The sequence below is a fragment of the Papio anubis genome, chromosome 5, assembly GCF_008728515.1.
Source record: "Papio anubis isolate 15944 chromosome 5, Panubis1.0, whole genome shotgun sequence".
NCBI classification, from domain to species: Eukaryota; Metazoa; Chordata; class Mammalia; order Primates; family Cercopithecidae; genus Papio; species Papio anubis.
The window spans coordinates 73189438-73211448 of record NC_044980.1 but is presented as its reverse complement, the minus strand read 5'-3'; the positions used below and the strand labels follow the sequence as shown (position 1 = coordinate 73211448).

Sequence of the window (22011 nt, the reverse complement as noted above, 5' to 3'; positions counted from 1 at the left end):
TGTTGTATAAAAGGAGCTAATTCAGTTAATTTAAGAAAATTTTTGTGGGGGAAATATTTCGCATGGTCTGCCAAGAGCTACAGTCTTATTAAAACAGGTCTGTTACTGCTGGTTACTGAAAAAGCCACATCAAAAGAGCTTGACTGTAAAATTACCTACATGTTATGAACATCAAGTCTTCCCTGAAAAAGTCTGCAGAGTACTTAAAATAAAAATTAAGGTGGCACTGTTTTGTGTTATGTCTGCTAGCATTACCTCTACTCTTGTTAACCAACCACGGATGAAAAGGAAGTTACTAACCAGACCTTAAATAGTAACTGCAAAGTCCTCGGAGCCAGAAGGCAGGTAAACCTCCAGATCTGGCCACATTCCTTTGAAAAAACTTTGAGTGGGGATGGGGAATGAGCCTGCATAGATTGTTGCTTTTTAATTTTCTTTTTCTTTTTTTTTTTGAGATGTAGTCTCATGCTGTTGCCCAGGCTGGAGTGCGGTAGTGTGATCTCCGCTTACTGCAACCTCCACCTCCCGAGTTCAAGCGATTCTTGTGCCTCAGCCTCCCAAGGAACTGGGATTACAGATATGTGCCACCACTCTCAGCTAATTTTTGTATTTTTAGGAGACACGAGGTTTCAGCATGTTGGCCAGGCTGGTCTTGAATTCCCAACCTCAGGTGATCCACCCACCTAAGCCTCCTAAAGTACTGGGATTATAAGCATGAGCCACTGTGCCTGGCCTCTTTTTTTTTTTTTTTTTTTTAAATGGACAGATCCTGCCTCATGTTTGTTTGTATAAATAGAAAAGAAGGGTACCAGCTCTATGCAGAAACAGATGGCAGCCCAGGGCTCACACGAGTCCTTCCGTCCTCCCATTGGTAGACAGAGGTCTCTCCTCCAGAGCCTCTGTGGGTGTGCATGGGCACCCTTGGAAATTTGAGCTGGAGCTGGAACTGGAGCTGGAGCCGCAACTGAAGACTGGGCTTTGGTTGGAGCCTTGGCCTTGGCCTTTGGCCAGCAAAGCCAGCCTTGGCCAGATGGGTTCAAGCATGCTTCCTAAGCTTGGGGTGGGTGATTCAGCAAGTTGATTGAATTTTCAGCTGATGTCTTTTGGTATCTTGAGCTTGACCTTGTAGGGGTGAAGGGCAAACTTCCCCTTTACCCTCTGAATGTTCACTGAAAATCAACTGACAAGGCAGATTAAAAGGAGAAAAGGCATACAAATTTATTTGAGCATAGTTTTACATGCCAGGGAAGCCTTCGGAATGAAGACCCAAAGATACAGGAAAAATGTCCTTTCCTTTTTTTTTTCTGAGACAGAGTCTCGCTCTGTTGTCCAGGCTGGAATGCAGTGAGCCTGATCTCAGCTCACTGCAAGCTCTGCCTCCCGGGTTCACGCCATTCTCCTGCCTCAGCCTCCTGAGTAGCTGTGACTACAGGCGCCCGCCACTGTGCCAGGCTAATTTTTTGTATTTTTAGTAGAGACAGGGTTTCACCATACTAGCCAGAATGGTCTCAATCTCCTGACCTCATGATCCGCCCGCCTTGGCCTCCCAAAGTGCTGGGATTACAGGCGTGAGCCAGCGCACCCGGCCAAAATGTCCATTCTTACGTTTACATTCAACAAAGTATGGACAGCCATGTAGAAATGTGATTGAACAGAAAGTAAGTATATTGTTACCAGAAAGGGGTCCTGATCCAGTCCCCAAGAGAGGGTTCTTGAACCTCACGCAAGAAAGAATTCAGGGCAAGTACATAAAGTGAAAGAAAGTTTATTAGAGAAGTAAAGGAATAAAGAATGGCTACTCCATAGGCCGAGTAGCAGCATGGGCTGCTCAACTAAGTATACTTATAGTTATTTCTTGATTATATGCTAAACAAGGGGTGGATTATTCATGAGTTTTCCGGGAAAGGGGTGGGCAATTCCCAGGACTGAGGGTTCTTCCTCCTTCAGATCATATAGGGTAACTCCCTAATGTTTGTAAACTGTCCTGGTGCTGGTGGGTGTGTCCTTTAGCATGCTAATGAATTATAATTAGTGTATAATGAGCAGTGGGCACTACCAGAGGTCACTTTGGTTGCCATCTTGGTTTTGGTGGGTTTTGGCTGGCTCCTTTACTACATCCTGTTTTACCAGCAAGGTCTTTGTGACCTGTATCTTGTATCTCATCCTCTAAGAATGCCTTAACTTTCTGGGAATACAGCCCAGCAGGTCTCAGCTTTATTTTACAGTCCCTATTCAAGATGGAGTCTCTCTGGTTCAAATGCCTCTGACGCTATTAACTTGGTTCTGAAGATGAGGAAACTGAAGCTTGGAGGTCACCTAGCCACTTCTTGGTAGAGTTAGAATTTGCAACTTCCTGGCTCGAAAACTCAGGCTTTACCCTTTTCTGGTACCTTTCAATAGAGGCTACAAGTCCCCAGGTCATTTATTTATTTATTGAGATGGAATTTCACTCTTGTTGCCCAGGCTGGGGTGCAATGGCACCATCTCGGCTCACTGCAATTTCCGCCTCCTGGGTTCAAGTGATTCTCCTGCCTCAGCCTCCTGAGTACCTGAAATTACAGGTGCCCACCACCACGCCTGGCTAATTTTTGTATATTTAGTCAAGATAGGGTTATGCCATGTTGGCCAGGCTCGTCTCGAACTCCTAACCACAGGTGATCCACCCACCTCAGCCTCTGAAAGTGCTGAGATGACAGGTGTGAGCCACCCTGTCTGGCCAAGTCCCCAGGTTATTAAGACTCTTTCTTCAGGTGGCAGACATCCACATTTCAGAGTCCTCTCAGATAGGCATGGAAATAGCAATGCAGGGGAGGGAAAAATGGCTTCCCTCTACCCTTGTAGGTTCTTTGCTTGGATTGCAAATTAAATTGACATAGGACAGATTAACAGAAGAAAAACCATTTTAATTACCTGCATAGGCGGCAGCACAGGAATCTCACAAAACATGAAGGGCCAGGTGATTGAAGCTTATAGCATTCTGAGCTAGAAATAAATAGAGGCTTGGGGCTTCAGTGGGGACAGTGGGGAGGCGCCACAGGTTATAGGAGGGTTAGTAGAGGAAATGTATGGTAAATAATGTTGCCTTGTGGCCGCGCGCAGTGGCTCACACCTGTAATTCCAGCACTTTGGGAGGCTGAGGCGGGCAGATCACAAGGTCAGGAGTTCAAGACCAGCTTGACCAACATGGTGAAACCCCCGTCTCTACTAAAAACACAAAAATTAGCTGGGCGTGGTGGCACGCGCCTGTAATCCCAGCTACTGCAGAGGCTGAGGCAGGATAATCGCTTGAACCCAGGAGGCAGAGGTTGCAGTGAACTGGGATCATGCCAATGCACTCCAGCCTGGGCAACAGGGCAAGACTCTGTCTTTAAAAAAAAAAATTTGCCTTGTTATGCAGATAAAGTCTCTTAGGTAACAAAAGTTGTCTCTGAGGAGCTGCTTTCCTGACACAGATACTTTTACTATGTGGACTTCCTTTATAGATGTAAATTTGCTTTACAAAAGGACAGCTTTTCAGAACTATTCCCGTGTCTGCAATTTCTCAGAATAACCAGCTTGAAATGTGGCAAAGAAGTGTATTTTGGGATAGCATATTTTGGTATTCTACAGTCACAATTTGGGGTGTTGTGGCCTGAGCCTCAGCAGCAAAAAGAGCACAGGATTCAGAGTTGGGAGCCCTGGATTCTATTACCAGCTCTGTCCCCTAACCCAATGGTCTCTTGCGAAAGGTCCTCGAGTTCCGATTGGAGTCAATTTCCCTAAAAGGCAAAGAGGAATCGGAGTTCCTGCTGGCTTGAACATTTGTAGATTTCGCGCCTTCCCTTTTCGCCCCTCCTTCCTCTCCACCCTTCTTCCCACCCGGAGCTACTAGGGGCCCAGCCCATTTCCCCAGGCCAGGAGTAAGGCTGAAGTGAAGTGACCGCGGCCGGCCGTAGCAAACAGCGAAGCTCATTATAAAGTCCTGGTGAGAACCTCAGCTTCTGATGAGTCAGAACGCCACGGAGCAGGTTGCTGCGCTTAACTGATTGGGTTTACCCTATTTTTGTTTCGAGTTAGAGCCAACTGTCCTCATTCCTTTTCGTGGCTCTGAGTAGGACCTGCTCCATTATATCTCTTCCTCTAAACGCCTGCATCTGAAATGCTGGAAAACCCTGCGCAGCTGATAACCCAAGGCCTGGTTCCCATTCACCTTTCCTCTTCTTCTAAGCTGCCCAAGACACTCCTTCGCCAAAGCTCTGTCTGGAAACGAGTCCATCTAGGGTCAAGCCTTGCGTCATGTGCCAGGGGATTAGACGAGTGGATTCCAGGCCCAGTTTTGCTTCTTCAACTTTGCTGCGAGGCTTTGGGCAAGTTATTTAACCTGTCTGGGCTTCAGTTGCCTCACTGCTAAAATGGGTACGGTAATGTTTATTTGAAAGAGCAAAGGGATTGGCACAAAAATCGCATTAACAGAAATATCTTCATTCCGGCAGGGCGGGGTGGCTCACGCCAGTAATCCCAGCACTTTGGGAGGCCGAAGCAGGCGGATCACCTGAGGTCAGGAGTTCGAGAAAACCTAGAGACGGTCTCCCTCCCTTCTGTACGGAACAAGCAATTATTGGGCACCCTCTTTTTAGTGACGAGGCAGGGACGGAAAATGAGTCCTTGGGACAGCGCGGGAGGAGAGGGTGGAAAACGTACCGCTATTTAGGGAAGCACGGAAAGGGCTCTCAATGGATCTCTCACAAAATGCCGTCAGGGCAGAACAGTCAAGGGCCCAGGGATTCGAGGAAGCTTGGGCGGAGCGGAGAGCTCAAAAGTTGAAAGTTTTCTTGGCAGATGAGGGAGGGAAAGGGATTTCACGAACAAGGATCTCGTGGGTGGGCTGTCCCAGTTGGCACGCGGCAGAGCGCAGACCAGCACCCGGCGGTCTGGTCTGTGCAGGACAGACAGGAATCGCTTACTAAGGCTCCAACCTTTTAAGAGTCAGCAACAAGCTCTTTCTCTGGATCTGAAGGCGGAGTGGCGCTGCGCCTTCCTTGGAGAGGGCCCGAGCGCGGCCAGACCGCGCACCAGACCCGGAACGTGCGGCCTGAAGGCTGGCGGCCGCCTCCAGAGCTCGGCGCCCCAACCGGGAAGTGATCGCGGCAGCCCACCCGCCTGACGCCAGCGGAAGTGCGAGCCCCTGGCGAGCCTGCTTCGCCGCCGGGCGCCCGGGAAGGGGCGGGCGCGGGGCGGGGCTGGAGGCGGTTGAGGCGGGGCCGGCGGCGGGGCGGGGCTTGGCCGCGGTTGTTTTTACCCAGGCCTCGGCGCCTAGGCGCTTGGCCGAGGCTGATCTGCGTGCAAGTGTGAGCTGAGGCTGAGGCAAGCGCTCGAGGCGCGAGGCAGCCAAGACAGCCGGTGCGGCGCGGGGAGCCAGCGAGCGCGCCCTCGGCGTTAGCCGCCGCGATGTCAGCTCAGTGCTGTGCAGGCCAGGTGAGCGAGACCCGGCGCAGCGCGGGGGTTGTCAGATCGGAGAACCGGGCCAGAAGACCAGGCGTGGAGGACCTGCCTGGGTGCGCTCCCAGTTCCGCTGCCGAACGTAGGGCTCGGGTGGGTCACCTGGGCTGGCCCTGCGGCACTCAGCCGTCCGGGAAATCCTGTGCCCTGGGCGGGCGGGAAGGGGTAGGGGGAAGCCCAAGAGGCTACCCCGGGGTCTTCCCCTCCGGCCTCCGGGACTCCGCGTGGGGCGGGGCGTGCAGGGCTCGGGCGGAGGATCCCGACTGCTTCAGGGACGTGTAGCCTCCTGCACCCGGCACTGGTGAATAGCGCCGAGCTCCGTAGCCCTCTCCACTCTGCCTGTCGGATGAATCAGGAAGAAAAGTGGGTTTAGGCAACGTCCCCTTTGCTATGCCCTGAATAAAAACTAGGGTCAAACAACCCAAGCAGGTTGCGCTTGGCCATCTCGAAGTCGAGCGTGGGTTCTGTACCTTTGAAAATGTCTGGAAGCCTGACTTCCAAACTACCGGGCGCAGGTCTGGGCGAAGGGAAAACTCAGCCCTGCTTCCTGAATTTCCCGACCCAACCCTGGCTCGGTACTAGCACGACTGCCTGGGTAGGGCTCGAGCCTTCCTGTCTCTCTTTGCAAATAAACTTGCTCGAACCTGTTTTTTAACTCTCGCCTGTTTAAACCTATGATATCTTAAAACATTATGTCTCCTACAAGTTACTGCATCAGTGTAGAATTAGTACGTCTTAGCCCTGTAAAGCTGGTTTCACTCCTTCTGCAGAGTTAGAAAAAACGAAGTAGGCGAGTCTCCTGGATGTGGAGCTCCTTTCTCTCTGTACATGTAGATTATCAGCGTTTCGGTACAGTTTTAATGGAGTGTTTTCACGAACGAATCAGACTCTGGGGAGCATCCAGGTTCGGGGTGTTCTTGCTGACACTGAGCCTTTCCACAGTCGAGGCCAGCTGTAAGTGATGCAGGGGATAAACTGTGGGTTTCTGTAACCGGCGATTATATTGGCAGATTATCTGTCCTGTTTGGAGTGGCCACGTGGAGCTGTCTTGGTTTTTGAGGTCTAATACTGTGCTTGGCATGCATTAAAGCTGGTCTTTTCAGAGTTGAGGAAATTGAGGCTTTTGACTACTGAGATGAAATGATTTTTTTCCCCTGAGTCAGGCAGAGAGAGAGAGAAAGAGAATGAGAATGGTCCCCACCTTACCAGGTATTTGAGAACAAGGTGGACCAGCAAAGACTGTTTTCAGAAAGCTCTGCAAATCTTTTATTCTCGTTTTGAGATATTTCTCTCCAATATGATGCAACACTTTTTATTATGTAGTAATTATATTATAGCTCTTTAGGGGCATCTGTCCTGGTCCCTTGAAGTCCCCTTGAGGCTCTTTCCGTCATTCCCAAGTGCCTAATTTAGGGCTCTGTAATTACCAGTATTCAAATGGGTTTTGTAAAAGAATTATTTTGCTATTGATGTTTTGGCAGGTTTCTAAAGTCTCCCCTCTTAGGACTTTGGAAAGAACCAAATCAAAGTTAACCCCTGTTTTCCCAGGCCTGCTGGAAGCATCGCTGTGGTGGGCCTCGGTGCAGTGTGATTTCCTGTGGATGGAGCCGTAGGAAGTTAAAAGAAAAGCAAACAGGCCAGGCGCAGTGGCTCATGCTTGTAATCCCAGCACTTTGGGAGGCCAAGGTGGTCGGATCACCTGAGGTCAGGAGTTTGAGACCAGCCTGACCAACATGGAGAAACCCCATTTCTCTAAAAACACAAAATTAGCCGGTTGTGATGACGCATGCCTGTAATCCCAGCTACTCGCTGAGGCAGGAGAATTGCTGGAACCCGGGAGGCAGAGGTTTTGGTGAGCCAAGATCATGCCATTGCACTCCAGCCTGGGCAACAAGAGCAAAAAGAGCAAAACTCCGTCTTAAAAAAAAAAAAAAAAAGCAAGCAAACAAAACCTCACTTCACAGCACCATCAGAAGTTACCAATTCTTTTGTTTGTTTGGGCACCTACCTTGTGCCAGGAGCTGGCTATATAGTAATAAGTCAGACAAGCATCTCTGCTCTCAATGGTGTGTCTGGGCAGGGGAGATCATTCATAAACATGTAAACAATGAAACGATGAATATGGTACTGGTCCTGTCAGAAGGCCTGTGGTAAGCAACCTTGAGGAGGGTTGCTGAGGGAGTCTGAGAAGATGCCTGTGGAGTTGAGACTGCTCAGTGAGGAGAGGCAAGGGAGTCTAGGGTAGCTGGGGTGTCTTAGATGAGGTCAGAGAGAAGAGCAGGACCAGAAATGGCCAGAGCCTGTCAGCTGCCTTTGGACTTTGGATTTAATTCTGGTTGCAGTGAGAGGCTGTGGGAGCATTTTGAGCAGGGGAGAGCTGTGGTTTGATTTGCACTTAGAAGATACTTGGGGTGTTGTGCAGACTGGACTGTAACGGGGGCTAGAGTGGAGGTGAGGAAAACAGTTTGAGCTGGTCATGCAGCATTTGGTGAGGAAAACCCAAGTGGGTATTTGCCTCTTAGGGGCAAGCAGTGTTCCAGGCTTCAGTAGTGAACAAAAATCCTTTCCTGATGGAGCTCGAATCCTGGCAATCTGCTGTTGCTGTAGTCCCAGGAGGAGAGAGCGTGGTACCTTAATTTAGGCTATGACTGTAGGAGTGAGTACAGTGGGACATTGTTGGCTTTGGGTATATTTCAGAGGTAGAACTGGATTTGAGCAAGGATTAGAAGTGGGATATGGGAATGAGACAGACTCGGTGTCTGGCCTGAGCCACTGGGTAGATGATGATAGCATTACTGAGGTGAAGTAGGAGGCTGCTAGGAAGAGGACATTTGGTGAGGAAAACCCAAGTTTCTTGGCTTTGTCACATTAGGGATGCCTATTATAAATTGAATGGAAATGGCAAGTCACCAATTAGGTATTTAAGTCGGGAGAAGTTTGAGGTCGGAGAGAGACATTTTGACGACTTTCTTTAACTAAGGACCATCATGAACAATATGTAACCCATAAAAGAGCCTGGGCTTTGGACTCAGGCCTGGGTTTCAATTTGGAAATCTGGACAATGAGGACTGGTGTGACTGGATGAGTTACTTACCCTCTATTACCTAATTTTACCTCAACTGTTAAATGGGTACTTCTTAGGGTTATTGTGAAAATTACATGTGATGATAAGTGTAAAGTCTGTAATATAGGATTTGGCAGATTCTGAGGAACCCCCCAAATCTTAACTTACTAGTGGCCATTACCCATCTGCATCAGGATAATATCCAGATCATCTTATTTTATTTTTGTATCTACTCTGATATTCACTTAGATTTTGCTTAGGGTGTTGGCTAATGGATGCTAAGAAGGTAGAGATTACAGGGGAGTGGTCACTCAACACTTTATGGGTTCAAAGTTCTGTGCTAGGCCCCTAGGGACAAGGTAATGAACACAGGGCTTCCTTGTTCTCCTTTAACTTAAGGGCTATGTGGAGGTGGGAGTGTGGGGGAAGTTAGCTACAGAAAATGACAGTGCTGGCTGGGCGTGGTGGCTCTTGCCTATCGTCCCAGCACTTCTGGAGGCCAGGCGGGTGGATTGCTTGAGGCCAGGAGTTCGAGACCAACCTGGGCAACATGGTGAAACCCCGTCTCTACTAAAACAAAAATTAGCCAGGCATGATGGCACACGACCTGTAGTCCCAGCTACTTGGGAGGCTGGGGCACCAGAATCACTTGAATGCGGAAGGTGCAGGTTGCAGTGAGCTGATATTGAGCCACTGCACCCTAGCCTGAGCAACAGAGTAAGACGCTGTCTCAAAAAAAAAAAAAAAGAAAAAAGAAAATGAGTGCGCACTGTCAGAGCGGAAGTGAGGTGTGTGCTTGGAAAATCTAGACAACCTTTTCAGGGCAGTTTGACAATAGGGATTGGGAGGGCTTACTGCAGGCAAGTATAGGCATGTATGACAATAATAATGCTGAAATTTATTTCAGCCCACAGTATGTGCTTTGTTTTTACATACATTATAATTCATTAATTCCTCACAAAACCCCTGCTTGGACTCCTTTTACAAGTGAGTCACCTAAAGTATAGAGAAATAAGTGAACTGATGTTACCAACTGACTGATGGTAGAGCCAGGCCTTGCATACTGGCCCATCTAACTTGAGTTGGGTGACTTGTACCAGACTGCTATTCCTCATTATTCCTATATGAATAAATAATAATTGCTCCAGATGGACCCAATACAGTTTTGAATACCCTGCTGTCAGGCTGTTTTGGTAGATATTGTTGGCTGCCAGTGGTTAATGGTTGGATGAGGTTTAACTTCTCCCTCATGCCTAATTCAGGTCATAAAGACCAAGGTCACAGACCAAATTCTGTCATACATACAGACAGTGGCATACGTACAGAACAGTGATGCAGCCTGTTCTAAGACTTCCTCATGTTCCAGCTCTTTGACCTTGTTGGTGCTCTCATAGGCTTCTTGCCTGAAAAGTTCACCTGAGGCAGATGCACCAACATTCTGGTAGGCAAGACTCAGTTAACTTCTGGTTGGTGGGCAGCCAAGATTATTGCACCAGGAGGATCAAGCCCATGGTTGCCATTCTGAGTAAAGATTCACTCTGTCTTTTTTTTTTTTTGAGACAGTGTCTCACTCTGTCACCCAGGCTGGAGTGCAGTGGCACAATCTTGGCTCACTGCAACCTCCGCCTCCCGGGTTCAAGTGATTCTCCTGCCTCAGCCTTCCGAGTAGCTGGGATTACAGACACCTGCCACCACACCTGGCTAATTTTTGCATTTTCGGTAGAGATGGGGTTTTGTCATGTTGGCCAGGCTGGTCTGGAACTCCTGACTTCAGGTGATCCACCCGCTTCTGCCTCCCAAAGTGCTGGGATTACAGGCATGAGCCACTGTGCCCGGCCCTATTCACTCTATCTTTATAGCCAGTTTATGCAAAGCAGGAATGCCCAGGCCCAGTATTTCCAGCCAGATCCTATTTCTAGATCACCAAGATTTTCCTCAATGAAAACCCATTTATGTGTGTATGTATTCATGTATGTACGTATGTATGTATGCATGTATGTACATGTATGTATGTATGTAAAGATGGGATCTGGCTGTTGCCCAAGCTGGAGTGCAGTGGTTCAGTCATAGCTCACTGCAGCCTCCAACTCCTGGGGTCAAGCCATCTTTCCACTTCAGCCTCCTAAGTAGCTGGGACTACAGGTGCGTTCTACCATGCCTGGCCAGTTTTTAAAAAATTTTGTAGAGACGGGTCTGGCTTTGCTGCCCAGGCTAGTAAAACTCATTTCTAATGTCTGTTATGTTAATTAACAAAGCCTTGAATGCCACCAGGGACTATCCATTGTCAAAGATAAACAAAGCCAGACATTAGTTAAAGCAGTAAAAACATGTTTTATTCAATAACTATTGACTGTAGGGGAAAGAGCTGAGCTCCATTCAGTTTTGTGCCGAGGTGACTGGGCCTTTTAAAGTGAGCATAAGGGAGTAAGGAGGGGAGTGAGCGGTGGCTCAACAGTCAGGAAAGCGAAAAGTTACAAAGGGTTGGTCGGTGTAAATGCGATTAGGCCAGCTGTGTCTGCCAGCAGTGTGGCCTTTGATTAAATGTTTGCTGGAATACGTCTTATCAGGCCAACTGATGCCCCTAGAATGCAGCTTAAAACACACACCCACATACACAGAGTCCATGAAGACTTATTTAAAAAATAAATGACATACCACATACAATAATGATGATTCCAGGCCGGGCACGGTGGCTCAAGCCTATAATCCCAGCACTTTGGGAGGCCGAGGCGGGCGGAGTTCGAGACCAGCCTGGCCAACATGGCAAAACCCTGTCTCTACTAAAAATACAAAAATTAACCTGCCGTGGTGGCATATGCCTGTAATTCCAGCTACTCAGGAGGCTGAGGCAAGAGAATCACTTGAACCCGGGAGGCGGAAGTTGCCGTGAGCCAAGATCAGGGCACTTTACTCCAGCTTGGGCAAGACAGTGAGACAACGTCTCAAAAAAAAAAAATAATAATAATGATGATGTTTCCCCCAAAATGTCCTTCCTTCTTCACTGTAAAACCCAGATCTCTACTTTGAGGTCCCCGCTCAATTAATGTTTCCTCAGTAATGATCCTTCTCTTGTTTTGAGAGTCCTCACAGAATTTGTGCTTTGTAGACTTGATTGCACCACTTAGTACTGGGTCATCTGATTCATTGAAATTAAATCCTGGCTACTGCAAGGATGTTTCCTGTCTTCTCATAGGCAGAGCTCTTACTGTGACCTAGCTGAACCCCCTGTTGAGCTCTTTGTTTATAGTGATTGGAGATGTTAGGTCTTCATTTATATTACATGGTGCTTCCACTGGAAGGGATCCAGTTACAAAAATTCATTCTTTCCATGATGATACTGTTTTGAACAATGTGGGGAGTATTTGTGAAACAGAGGGAAATCACACATATCATTACCCAGAGAGAACAACATTTTGATGCTTTATATTCAGTTACTTATATTTAATATTTATTTATTTTTGAGATGGAGTTTTCGCTCTTGTTGCCGAGGCTGGAGTGCAATGGCGCGATCTTGGCTCACTGCAACCTCTGCCTCCGAGGTTCAAGCAGTTCTCCTGCCTCAGCCTCCTGAGCAACTGGGATTACAGGTGCCCGCCACCACACCCAGCTAATTTTGTGTTTTTAGTAGAGATGGGGTTTCACCATGTTGGCTAGGCTGGTCTTGAACTCCTGACCCCAGGTGATCTGCCCGCCTCAGCCTCACAAGGTGATGGTATTACAGGTGTGAGCCACGGTGCCTGGCCATTATTTATAATTTTACTTTGCAAAGTTGGGATTATGTTGGAAGTGTTGTATTTGATCCCACTCTTTCTGCAGAATTATGGGGTGACCGAGAAAGTTTTTTTAACATGCACCCACCACTTATTTGTAGCTGTTAATGTTTTCTGGGCTTACATTCATATGTAGATAGTCTTCTACCTTCAAACTTGATGGTTTCTTTAGAGGTGTTAACATTGAATGTGTGAAAGTCACTTAATGAGCTTTTGCGTTAAGAGGTTTGGGTGTGTTTCTATTCCCAAAAGGTCAAAAGTAATGAAAAAAAAAATCCCTAATTTCATCTCTGTTAGGTGGCATCATTGACAATATATTTCTGTCATTTTCAACCTTTTCTTTAACTTTGACCTTTTCTTTTTACAATTGCTTTCACAGATAACGTCTGTCCAAATGGTGGTTGAGTCACTGTTTCCCTGCTGTATGATGGTGGCCATCCTTGCTTCCACTGCATTAACATTGAGACCTGTGTTTCTTATCACTAGCACTGGCACTTTTATTTTCCTATTCATCTTTATAAAGATGTGGGCAAAATGCAGTAAAATGCCCTATAATTGTTCTGTCAAGGTGATGTTTTGGTTGATGTTGGCTAAATGCGGTAGTCCCCCTTTACCTGCCGTTTTGCTTTCTGTGGTTTCAGTTACCTGAGGTCTATTGGGGTATGAAAATATTAAGTGGAAAATTCCAGAAATAAACAATTCACAGGTTTAAATTATGCCCTGTTCTGAATAATGTGATGAAACCTCACTCCATCTCACTGGGATGTGAATCACTTCTGGCCAGCATATCCATGCTGTCTAGCTGTCTACCTATGCTCCTCACCCCTTAGTCACTTAGGAGCCATCTCGGTTGTCACATCCACTGTTGCAGAATTGCAGTCCTTGTGTTCAAGTCATTCAAGTCACCCTTATTTGACTTAGGGGCCCCAAAGCGCAAGAGTAGTGATGCTGGCATAGTATCATAAGTGTTTGATTTTATTATTTGTTATTGTTGTTAACCTCTTACTGTGCCTAATTTAGAAATTAAACTTTATCATAAGGCCAGGCAAGGTGGCTCATGCCTATAATCCCAACACTTTGAGAGGCTGAGGTGGGTGGATCACTTGAGCCCAGGAGTTAAGAGACCAGCCTGGGCAACATGGATAAACCCTGTCTCTACAAAACACACAAAAATTAGCCAGGGCATGGTGGTGTGTGTGCCTATAGTCCCAGCTACTTGGGAGGCTGAGGTGGGAGGATCACCTGAGTCCAGGGAAGTTGAGGCTGCAGTGAGCCATGGTTGTGCCACTGCACTCCAGCCTGGGTGACAGAGCGAGACCCTGTCTCAACAACAACAGAACTATCATAGGTATGTATATACAGGAAAAAACACAGTGTATATGGGGTTGGGTACTATCCAGAGTTTCAGGCATCCCCTGGGGATCTTGGAACACATCCTCCTCTGGTAAGGAGGGACTACTCTAAATAGCTCACTGGTGAGCTGATACAGGAAGGGTGGCTTCGAGGTGTCTTTGTGTAGTGTAGCTAAGTTCAAGTTGTCAGATAATCCTCCGTCACTTACCTTGAACAGTGTGGAGAGTGAAGTTTGCACTCTTAGTTGGAGAGTTCGCTTGACGGTTGCTCATTCAAATGTGTTTTCTTGGGCAGCTCTGTAGCTGACCTGGCAAGCTGACAAATAGCTTTGGGCTGCAGCAAGTCTGATTTTGTAGGCACCGTTGAGGAGAGGCCAGTCTGTAGGCGTGGAAGGCAGCCTCTGACTCATCTCTCTGTGCTAATTAAATAAAAGGTAACACCCCCTTCCCCATTGCTTGCTTCCCGCCCTCATTTTCTGTATAAATAGAGGGTGTAGGTTTCCCACAGATACTGAGTATCTGGGAGTGACTATGAGACATGGAAGCTTTACTTTTCCAGTTTTCCAGGTATTTTAGTGTAATCATCAGTTACAGCCTCAGAAAGGGCACTGCAGTAATTATGGCATTGTCTACTTTTATTTCAGAGCAGTATGTGGCCAGATCATCTATGATAACTTGATGTTAAAAAGGAAGTCTTCGTATAAGCTGATATGTCTACAGAACTAGCCATTGGATGTAATTCTTTGACCAAGCTATTTTTAGTATTTTAAGTGGTCATACCTGCCTAATTATAAAGACCCAGTGTTCTCTTAGTGTTCTGAGTCAAGCCGCATCGTTAGTGAATTTTACATATTGCTGTTTTCAGTTGAATTTAGGGTTATGATTGGATCCTGAGAGTAGTAGCAATCAAGTTACCAATCTAAACCACTGTGATTGTTCCCAAATATTAGGCATCTCAGGTAGTCCACAGTAAACCTTTGCATCCCTGCTTAAAATGTATTTTAAAACATTTCCAGTGAGAATATCTCCATATTTTTCTAGCTTATATATTAATGATATTTCAAAACATTTTAGAACTTAATATGAGAGAGTCAGTATAGGGCAGTAGGAAATTCAAATAGTGAGTTGTGTGATTACACAGAACATCTGTTTGAATTTTAAAAGGAAGCAGGATTTTACTTTTGGCTTTTCTTCCGTAGTTTGCCTTGTGAGATTAAAATTGCTGATGTTTAAGGAAAGCAGCTGTTGTGGAAAAACGTAATGGGTTTTTATCAGAGAGTAAATTTTGAAACAATTTGTGGGTTTTTGAAGTAAGGTTACAGTATATAGTGATTAGACAGCATTTTTACTCCCTCATGAAAACTGTCTAGTCAAAACAAAAGTGGGAAAAACACATGTATAATCTCTTAAATCTTATTTATGAAAAGATAACTAGAGGAGATGGGAAAATCAGACTTCTGTTTAAGTATCATTTTTATAAACTGGCTAAGTGCACTTTGAAACAAAATTCATGAGGTCTTTGTGGAATGCCTTTTCCGTTTTGTTTTGTTTTGTTTTTTTGTGCTCACATTATGTCTCAGCAATTTAATGGAGGGCTGATTTCCTAATGCTTTGATCCTTGGTAAGTGTGGTTCACCCGAACTAGGGAGGAATTCAGTCTTTTGTTCTTGATTCCATGCTCATTGATCTCCTCCATTGCCATTCTCGAAACAATGGCAGTATTTTGTTTCCATAGTAATGACACTGTTTGCTCCAATACGATTCTATAGTGGTAATTTTTCTGTAGCTTTGCTAGCCTTATCCCTGAGGACTCTAGGACTTTGTCGGACTTACTTAGTTAGCTGTTACTCTTTTTTTTTTTTTTTTTTTTTTAAGAGCTTACAATCCCTAAAGTAAAATGTCAATTGATAAATATTCACTGGGGCCAGGTGTGGTAGCTCACACCTGTAATCCCAGCACTTTTTGGGGCTGAGGTGGGTGGATCACCTGAGGTCAGGAGTTGGAGACCAGCCTGGCCAACATGGTGAAGCCCCATCTCTACTAAAAATACAAAAATTAGCCAGGCATGGTAGCACATGCCTGTAATCCCAGCTACTCAGGAGGCTGAGGCACGAGAATCGCTTGAACGTGGGAGGCTGAGGTTGCAGTGAGCTGAGATCATGCCATTGCATTCCAGCCTGGGCAACAGAGTGAGACTCTGTCTCAATAATAATAATAATAATAAAAAATAAATAAATAAATAAATAAATAAATAAATAAATATTCACTGGGTACCTAGAATAATAAAGTTCAGAGGCTGTAGCTAGCCCTGCTTGTGCTTGGGAGTGACTTGTGAATAGATGCTGAATTTGCTAGCTGTGTGAGACTGTGCCTGGGACAGACTGGATTGAGGGTTTGTTTGCTCAGCTTTGCACCTTTTATCTTTTGGAAAAGGGGAAGAAGCTGGGGGTCCCTTGGCAGGGACATTTGCCCCCAGAAGTGGATGAGCCCACACAGGGGAGCATGAGGAGAGTGGGTTCTCCTTCCTGAATGGGCTCTAGGGATCCATGCAATCCTGCAGTTGCCCACACAGTTGTGTTGTTTATGTCCTGAAACTTTTCCAAGAAGAAAGTCCCCATCATTTCTCAGCTTCTCAAGGAAATCTGACCTCAGGAAAAAACAGCTGTAGTATGAGAAGGAAAGCCCAACCTTGGAACCTTGAGAAACATCTCCAATTTAAAAGGCAGACATTCCCTGTAGCCAACGGGGAAAGAAAGGAAATTAAGTGAAGGTAGAGCCTGCCTGGAGGGTGGGGACAGGTGTGGAGCTGCTGGCCTGGTCAGAAGACAACCTGAAGTCAAGTGAGAGAGGAAGATCAAAGATCAGTGCCTGTGGATTTTTAAGAGTGCTGGCTTATCCGGAGGCTGAGGTAGGAAGATCGCTTGAGTCCAGGAGGTTGAGACTGGGTGAGTTTTGATCTACTACACTCCAGCCTGGGCAGCAGAACGAGACTATGTTTCTTTTTTTGTTTGTTTTTGTTTTTTTGAGACAGAGTCTCGCTCTGTCACCCAGGCTGGAGTGCAGTGGCGCGGTCTCGGCTCACTGCAACCTCTGCCTTCCGGGTTTAAGCGATTCTCTTGCCTTAGCCTCCCAAAAAGCTGGGATTACAGGTGCATGCCACCAGGCCCAGCTAATTTATTGGGCCAGGTGGCAGACATCTGTAATCCCAGCTACTCAGGAGGCTGAGGCAGGAGAATCGCTTGAACTTGAGAGGCAGATGTTGCAGTGAGCCAAGATCACGCCATTGCACTCCAGCCTGGGTGACAGAATGAGACTCCCATCTCAAAAAAAAAAAAAAAAAAAAAAAAGTGCTTCGGGGTTTTGGCAGCCTCAGTTTCCAGGCAGCAGAAGGTAGAGAAATGCTGGGGAGCTGAGGGACTGAAGCCCGGGAGGGGAGGTTATTATCTTTTAAGATAAAAGGAGGAGCAGATTAAGAGCCTAAAGAGGTCTGGGCTAACCCTTAAAGGATGGTAGTAGGAAAACAGCTTCCTGCCCGCAAATTGCAGGATGCTGAAGTTTATTCTTTAAGTTCTGCCAAAATCGAGTCCAAGGGTAGCCCTCTATCCCCTTTTTTCTTCAAAGAAATCCCCCACTTTCTGTGCTCTCCCCCACCTTGTTTTTCTATCAAAGTTTGTGGAATCTCGTCAACTGGGATTCAATTCTTTGAACAATTCTGGAGAAGCAAGTCTAGTTCTGGTGAGATCCAGGTTTTGCTGCTTGCTTCATTAATTCATTAATTAATTTATTTATTTTAGTAGAGACAAGCTCTCACTGTGTTGCCCAGGCTGGTCCCAAACTCCTGGGTTCAAGCAATCCTCCTGCCTTGGCCTCTCAAAGTGTTAGAATTACAGGCGTGAGCCACCATGCCCAGCCTTGCTTGATTTTTGAGGCAGGTCATGGAACCACAGAAACTCTTGGAAGATACCTTAAAAGGCATCTGTTTTTAATGACCCATCTGAAGCTCAGATGTCCATTTTAATACCCCTCTTCAGTGTGCTTCTATGTTTGAATCACTCCAGTTTTGGGGAGCTCACTACTGTTCCTAGTTCTTAATTTTTCTTGTTAAGTAGGGGAAATTCCTGTCTTTTCTCCCTAATGTTGTTAGAGAGATAAAATCCCCTTTAACAATATTAGTGATTGTTGAAGGGATACAAATCAGATGTTATATGTAAGAGTCTTTTTTTAATCTGTAAAGTGGTGATGCAGTGTGTCAGCGTTCAATGTAGGAAGCCAAGATCACGCTAGGTATTTTAAAAAGAAGAGGATTTACTACAGGGAATTAGGTATGTTTAAAAACTAATTGTAGAACTAAAGGAGCAAGAATGAAGGGGCCACCCACTCTTGAACTTAAAAATGTTGCCTAAAGACCGGAGTTCTGTCTAGGTCCTGCTGCTCAACACACAAAAAGCCAATGACTGAGATGGACAAGGATTGCCAAGGAAGAAGGCTTTAATTGGGTGCTGCAGCCAGGGAGATAGGAGCTTGGTGTCAAATCCATCTCCCTGACCTGCTAAAACTAGAGGTTTGCGTAGCAGGGAAGAAATGTAACAATGTGTAACATTTTGAGATACAGTCTTGCTCTGTCGCTCAGGCTGGAGTGCAGTGGCCCAAGTCTTGTCTTACTGCAACCGCTGTCTCCTGAGTTGAAGCAATTCTCTTTTTTTTTTTTTTTGAGACGGAGTCTCGCTCTGTCACCCGGGCTGGAGTGCAGTGGCTGGATCTCAGCTCACTGCAAGCTCTGCCTGCCGGGTTCATGCCATTCTCCTGCCTCAGCCTCCCGAGTCGCTGGGACTACAGGCGCCCGCCACCTCCCCCGGCTAGTTTTTTGTATTTTTTTTTCAGTAGAGACGGGGTTTCACCGTGTTAGCCAGGATGGTCTCGATCTCCTGACTTTGTGATCCGCCCGTCTCGGCCTCCCAAAGTGCTGGGATTACAGACTTGAGTCACCGCGCCCGGCCGAGTTGAAGCAATTCTCATGTCTCAGCCTCTGAAGTAGCTGGGATTACAGGCATGTGCCACCACACCCGGTTACTTTGTAAATTTTATATATTTTTTTGAGATGGAATCTCACTCTGTTGCCCAGGTTGGAGTGCAGTGGTGAGATCTCGGCTCACTACAACCTCTGTCTCCTGGGTTCAGACTCCTGGATTCAGTCCTTCCTCAGACTCCCGAGTAGCTGGAACTACAGGTGCATGCCACCACACCTGGCCAATTTTTGTATTTTTAGTAGAGACAAGCTTTCACCATATTGGCCAGGCTGGTCTGAAACTCTAGACCTCATGATCTGCCCACCTTGGCCTCCCAAAGTGCTGGGATTATAGGCATGAGCCACTGTGCCCGGCCTAATTTTTGTATTTTTAGTAAAGATGGGGTTTCGCCATGCTGACTAGGCTGGTCTCGAACTCCTGACCTCAAGTGATCCGCCCACCTTGGCCTCCCAAAGTGCTGGGATTACAGGTGCGAGCCACCACGCCTGGCCTATTTTTCTAAAAGGGTCTTTTTTTAAGTATTTGGTAGATACTAATATAGCCGTACCACCCTTTTGGCTTTTGACTAATCTGTCTTTATACTTAAAAGTATGCTTTTTATAAATGTGATGGAAATGGATCTTTCTTGCTTTTTAATCCAATCTGACAATCTTTGCCTTTTTGTGTTGTTTCATTTTTCTGTTTTGTTTTGTTTTGGGATGGGATCTTGTTCCATTGCCCAGGCTGGAGTGCAGTGATACTATCACAGCTCACTGTACCTTCAATGCCCTGGGCTCAGGTAATCCTCTCGCCTCAGCTTCCCACGTAGCTAGGACTACAGATATGCACCACCTGGCATGGATTTTTTTTTTTTTTTTAATCCTTTTTTTGCAGAGACACGGTCTTACTATGTTGTCCAGGCTGGTCTCAAACTCCTGGGCTCCAAGTGATCCTCCTGCCTTGGCCTCCCAAAGTGCTGGGATTACATGTGTGAGCCATTGTACCCAGCCAATCTTTGTCTTTTAATTGGATGCTTGGATCATTTACATTTAATGTAATTACTCATATGTTTGAGTTTAAGGCTATAAATTGTTGATCAGTTTCCATTTCATTCCCTTTTTTTCTATTATTATTAATTAATTAATTAATTTATTTATTTATTTTTTGAGATGGAGTCTCGCTCTGTCACCCAGACTGGAGTGCAGTGGCGTGATCTTGGCTCACTGCAGCCTCAAACTCCTGGGCTCAGGTGATCCTCCTGCCTCAGCCTCGTCAGTAACTGAAACCTGACTCATTTCCTCTTCTGTTCTTTGTTGTTACCTTTTTTTGAGGAGAGGGCTAATTGAAGATTTTTGATTGTCTTTATGTGTCTTTTTATTTCTTTTTAGTATTATTATTATTTTTCGAGACAGAGTCTTGCTCTGTCACCAGGTTGGAGTGCAGTGGCGTGATTTTGACTCACTGCAACCTCCGACTCTTGGGTTCAAGCAATTCTCCTGCCTCAGCCTCCCGAGTAGCTGGGATTACAGGTGCGTGCCACCACGCCTGGCTAATTTTTGTATTTTTAATAGAGATGGGGTTTCATTGTGTTGGCCAGGATGATCTCAATCTCCTGACGTCATGATCCACCCACCTTGGCCTCCCAAAGTGCTGGGATTACAGGTGTGAGCCACTGCACCCAGCCTTGCCATTTTATTTCTTAAGTTGTTCTAAGGATTACAGTATGTAGCACCTTGAAAAAGGGAGAAGCATCAAAACTTTTTTCATTAGTGATGGAAACCAATCACTAGGTAGGCGGCTCAATTTACTAGATACTGATTTAATCTTGAAATGATGAATTAAGTAACATGACATGAAAACTAATTTAAAAGCAATATTTTATGCTTTACAGAAATACACGGCTGAGGCCAGGTGCGGTGGCTCAAGCCTGTAATCCCAGCACTTTGGGAGGCCGAGGTGGGTGGATCACGAGGTCAGGAGATCGAGACCATCCTGGCTAACATGGTGAAACCCCGTCTCTACTGAAAATATAAAAAACTAGCCGGGCATCGTGGTGGGCGCCTGTAGTCCCAGCCACTCGGAGGCTGAGGTGGGAGAATGGCGTGAACCCGGGAGGTGGAGCTTGCAGTGAGCCGAGATCGCGCCACTGCACTGGGCGACACAACGACACAACAAGACTCCGTCTCAAAAAAAAAAAAAAAAGAAATACATGGCTGAGCACAGTGGCTCATGCCTATAATCCCAGCACTTTTTGGTTTTATGATTTAATCATCTTATTTATCTTACTATCTTAATTTTATGATTTAATTAATCATATAAACATTTATTTTCCTTTTGGACGTTTAGTGTAATTTTTAAAAATGATTATAAATACTCTACACTAGAGCCCTGGAAATAGGTCTACTACAATATACAACATGACATATGCATTCTAAAAATTACCACATTAAGCAGAACTGCACAATGAAACCACATATCTCATAGGGAAAATTTGGTTAAGGGCACAATATTCTAAAACTTTGTCAGTGACACATTTGAAAAAAGGAACTGAATGAAAATGATATTATAGTTTTATAAATGTTAAATGGTTAAGAAATACATAACTACTATGGTAAATTTGGCATTTTATTTGAAAAAGTCTTGAAATTACCTTGTGGAAATGGGTTTGGAGAGTTAGGCTTTTGAGCAGTTGGGAAGCAGCAGGAGGAGGGTTATCTGGAATTGGATGGAAAGTTGTCACATCACATGTGTTTGGTGTGACTCAGTGCACTTGTTGAGCTGAGTTGTGTGCATTTTGTGTATTACCAGGGAGCTCAATTCAGCTTGGTGCAGTTTTCTACCTGGTGTTTCTCAACAGACAGAAATGCACATCCTATTATGCCCAATTGTTCCTAATATATCCATCCTGTTGGAGCAATTTTGTGTTTTCAAAGTCAGTATAGAATAAATAGCTCAGAAACCTTGGACTTGCAGAGCTTCAGGAAGGCTGACCAAGCCTTGCTCCTGTTAGCTGTCTGACGGAGGGAGCTGGCCCCACTGACTTCCTTTGGACCACCTCCCAGAAAACTGGCACTGGAAGGGTCTTCTGCTCTTCTGACCCAACTGTGCTCGATTTCTTCTACCGTAATAAACAACTCCAGAGGCAGGAACTTCCTATCTTTGGAGGCAGCTCTACTTCGCCCTTAGGGAGCTCTGGTTTAATTCTTCTTCCTGCTGGCCTCTCAAGGCTGCAGTGACTTGCCTATATCCTGGGGAGGGATACAGCTATTTTTGTATAATGAAGTTAAAAGAGGCAGAGTGGAAGGTGGGCATGGTCTGTGGCTCCTGGCTCATAGGGTACC

At 45.9% G+C, this 22011-nt stretch overlaps 1 protein-coding gene across 1 annotated transcript in view; it reads left to right on the top strand.

Moving 5' to 3' along the window:
• Positions 1 to 5270: 5270 nt before the first annotated feature.
• SERINC5 (serine incorporator 5) overlaps positions 5271 to 22011 on the top strand; it is a 119580-nt gene continuing 102839 nt past the window's right edge. Inside the window, exon 1 of the mRNA XM_009208684.3 lies at positions 5271 to 5454. Coding sequence (XP_009206948.2) covers positions 5428 to 5454 — 27 coding nt within the window. The 5' untranslated portion in view covers positions 5271 to 5427. The remainder of the gene's footprint in view (positions 5455 to 22011) is intronic.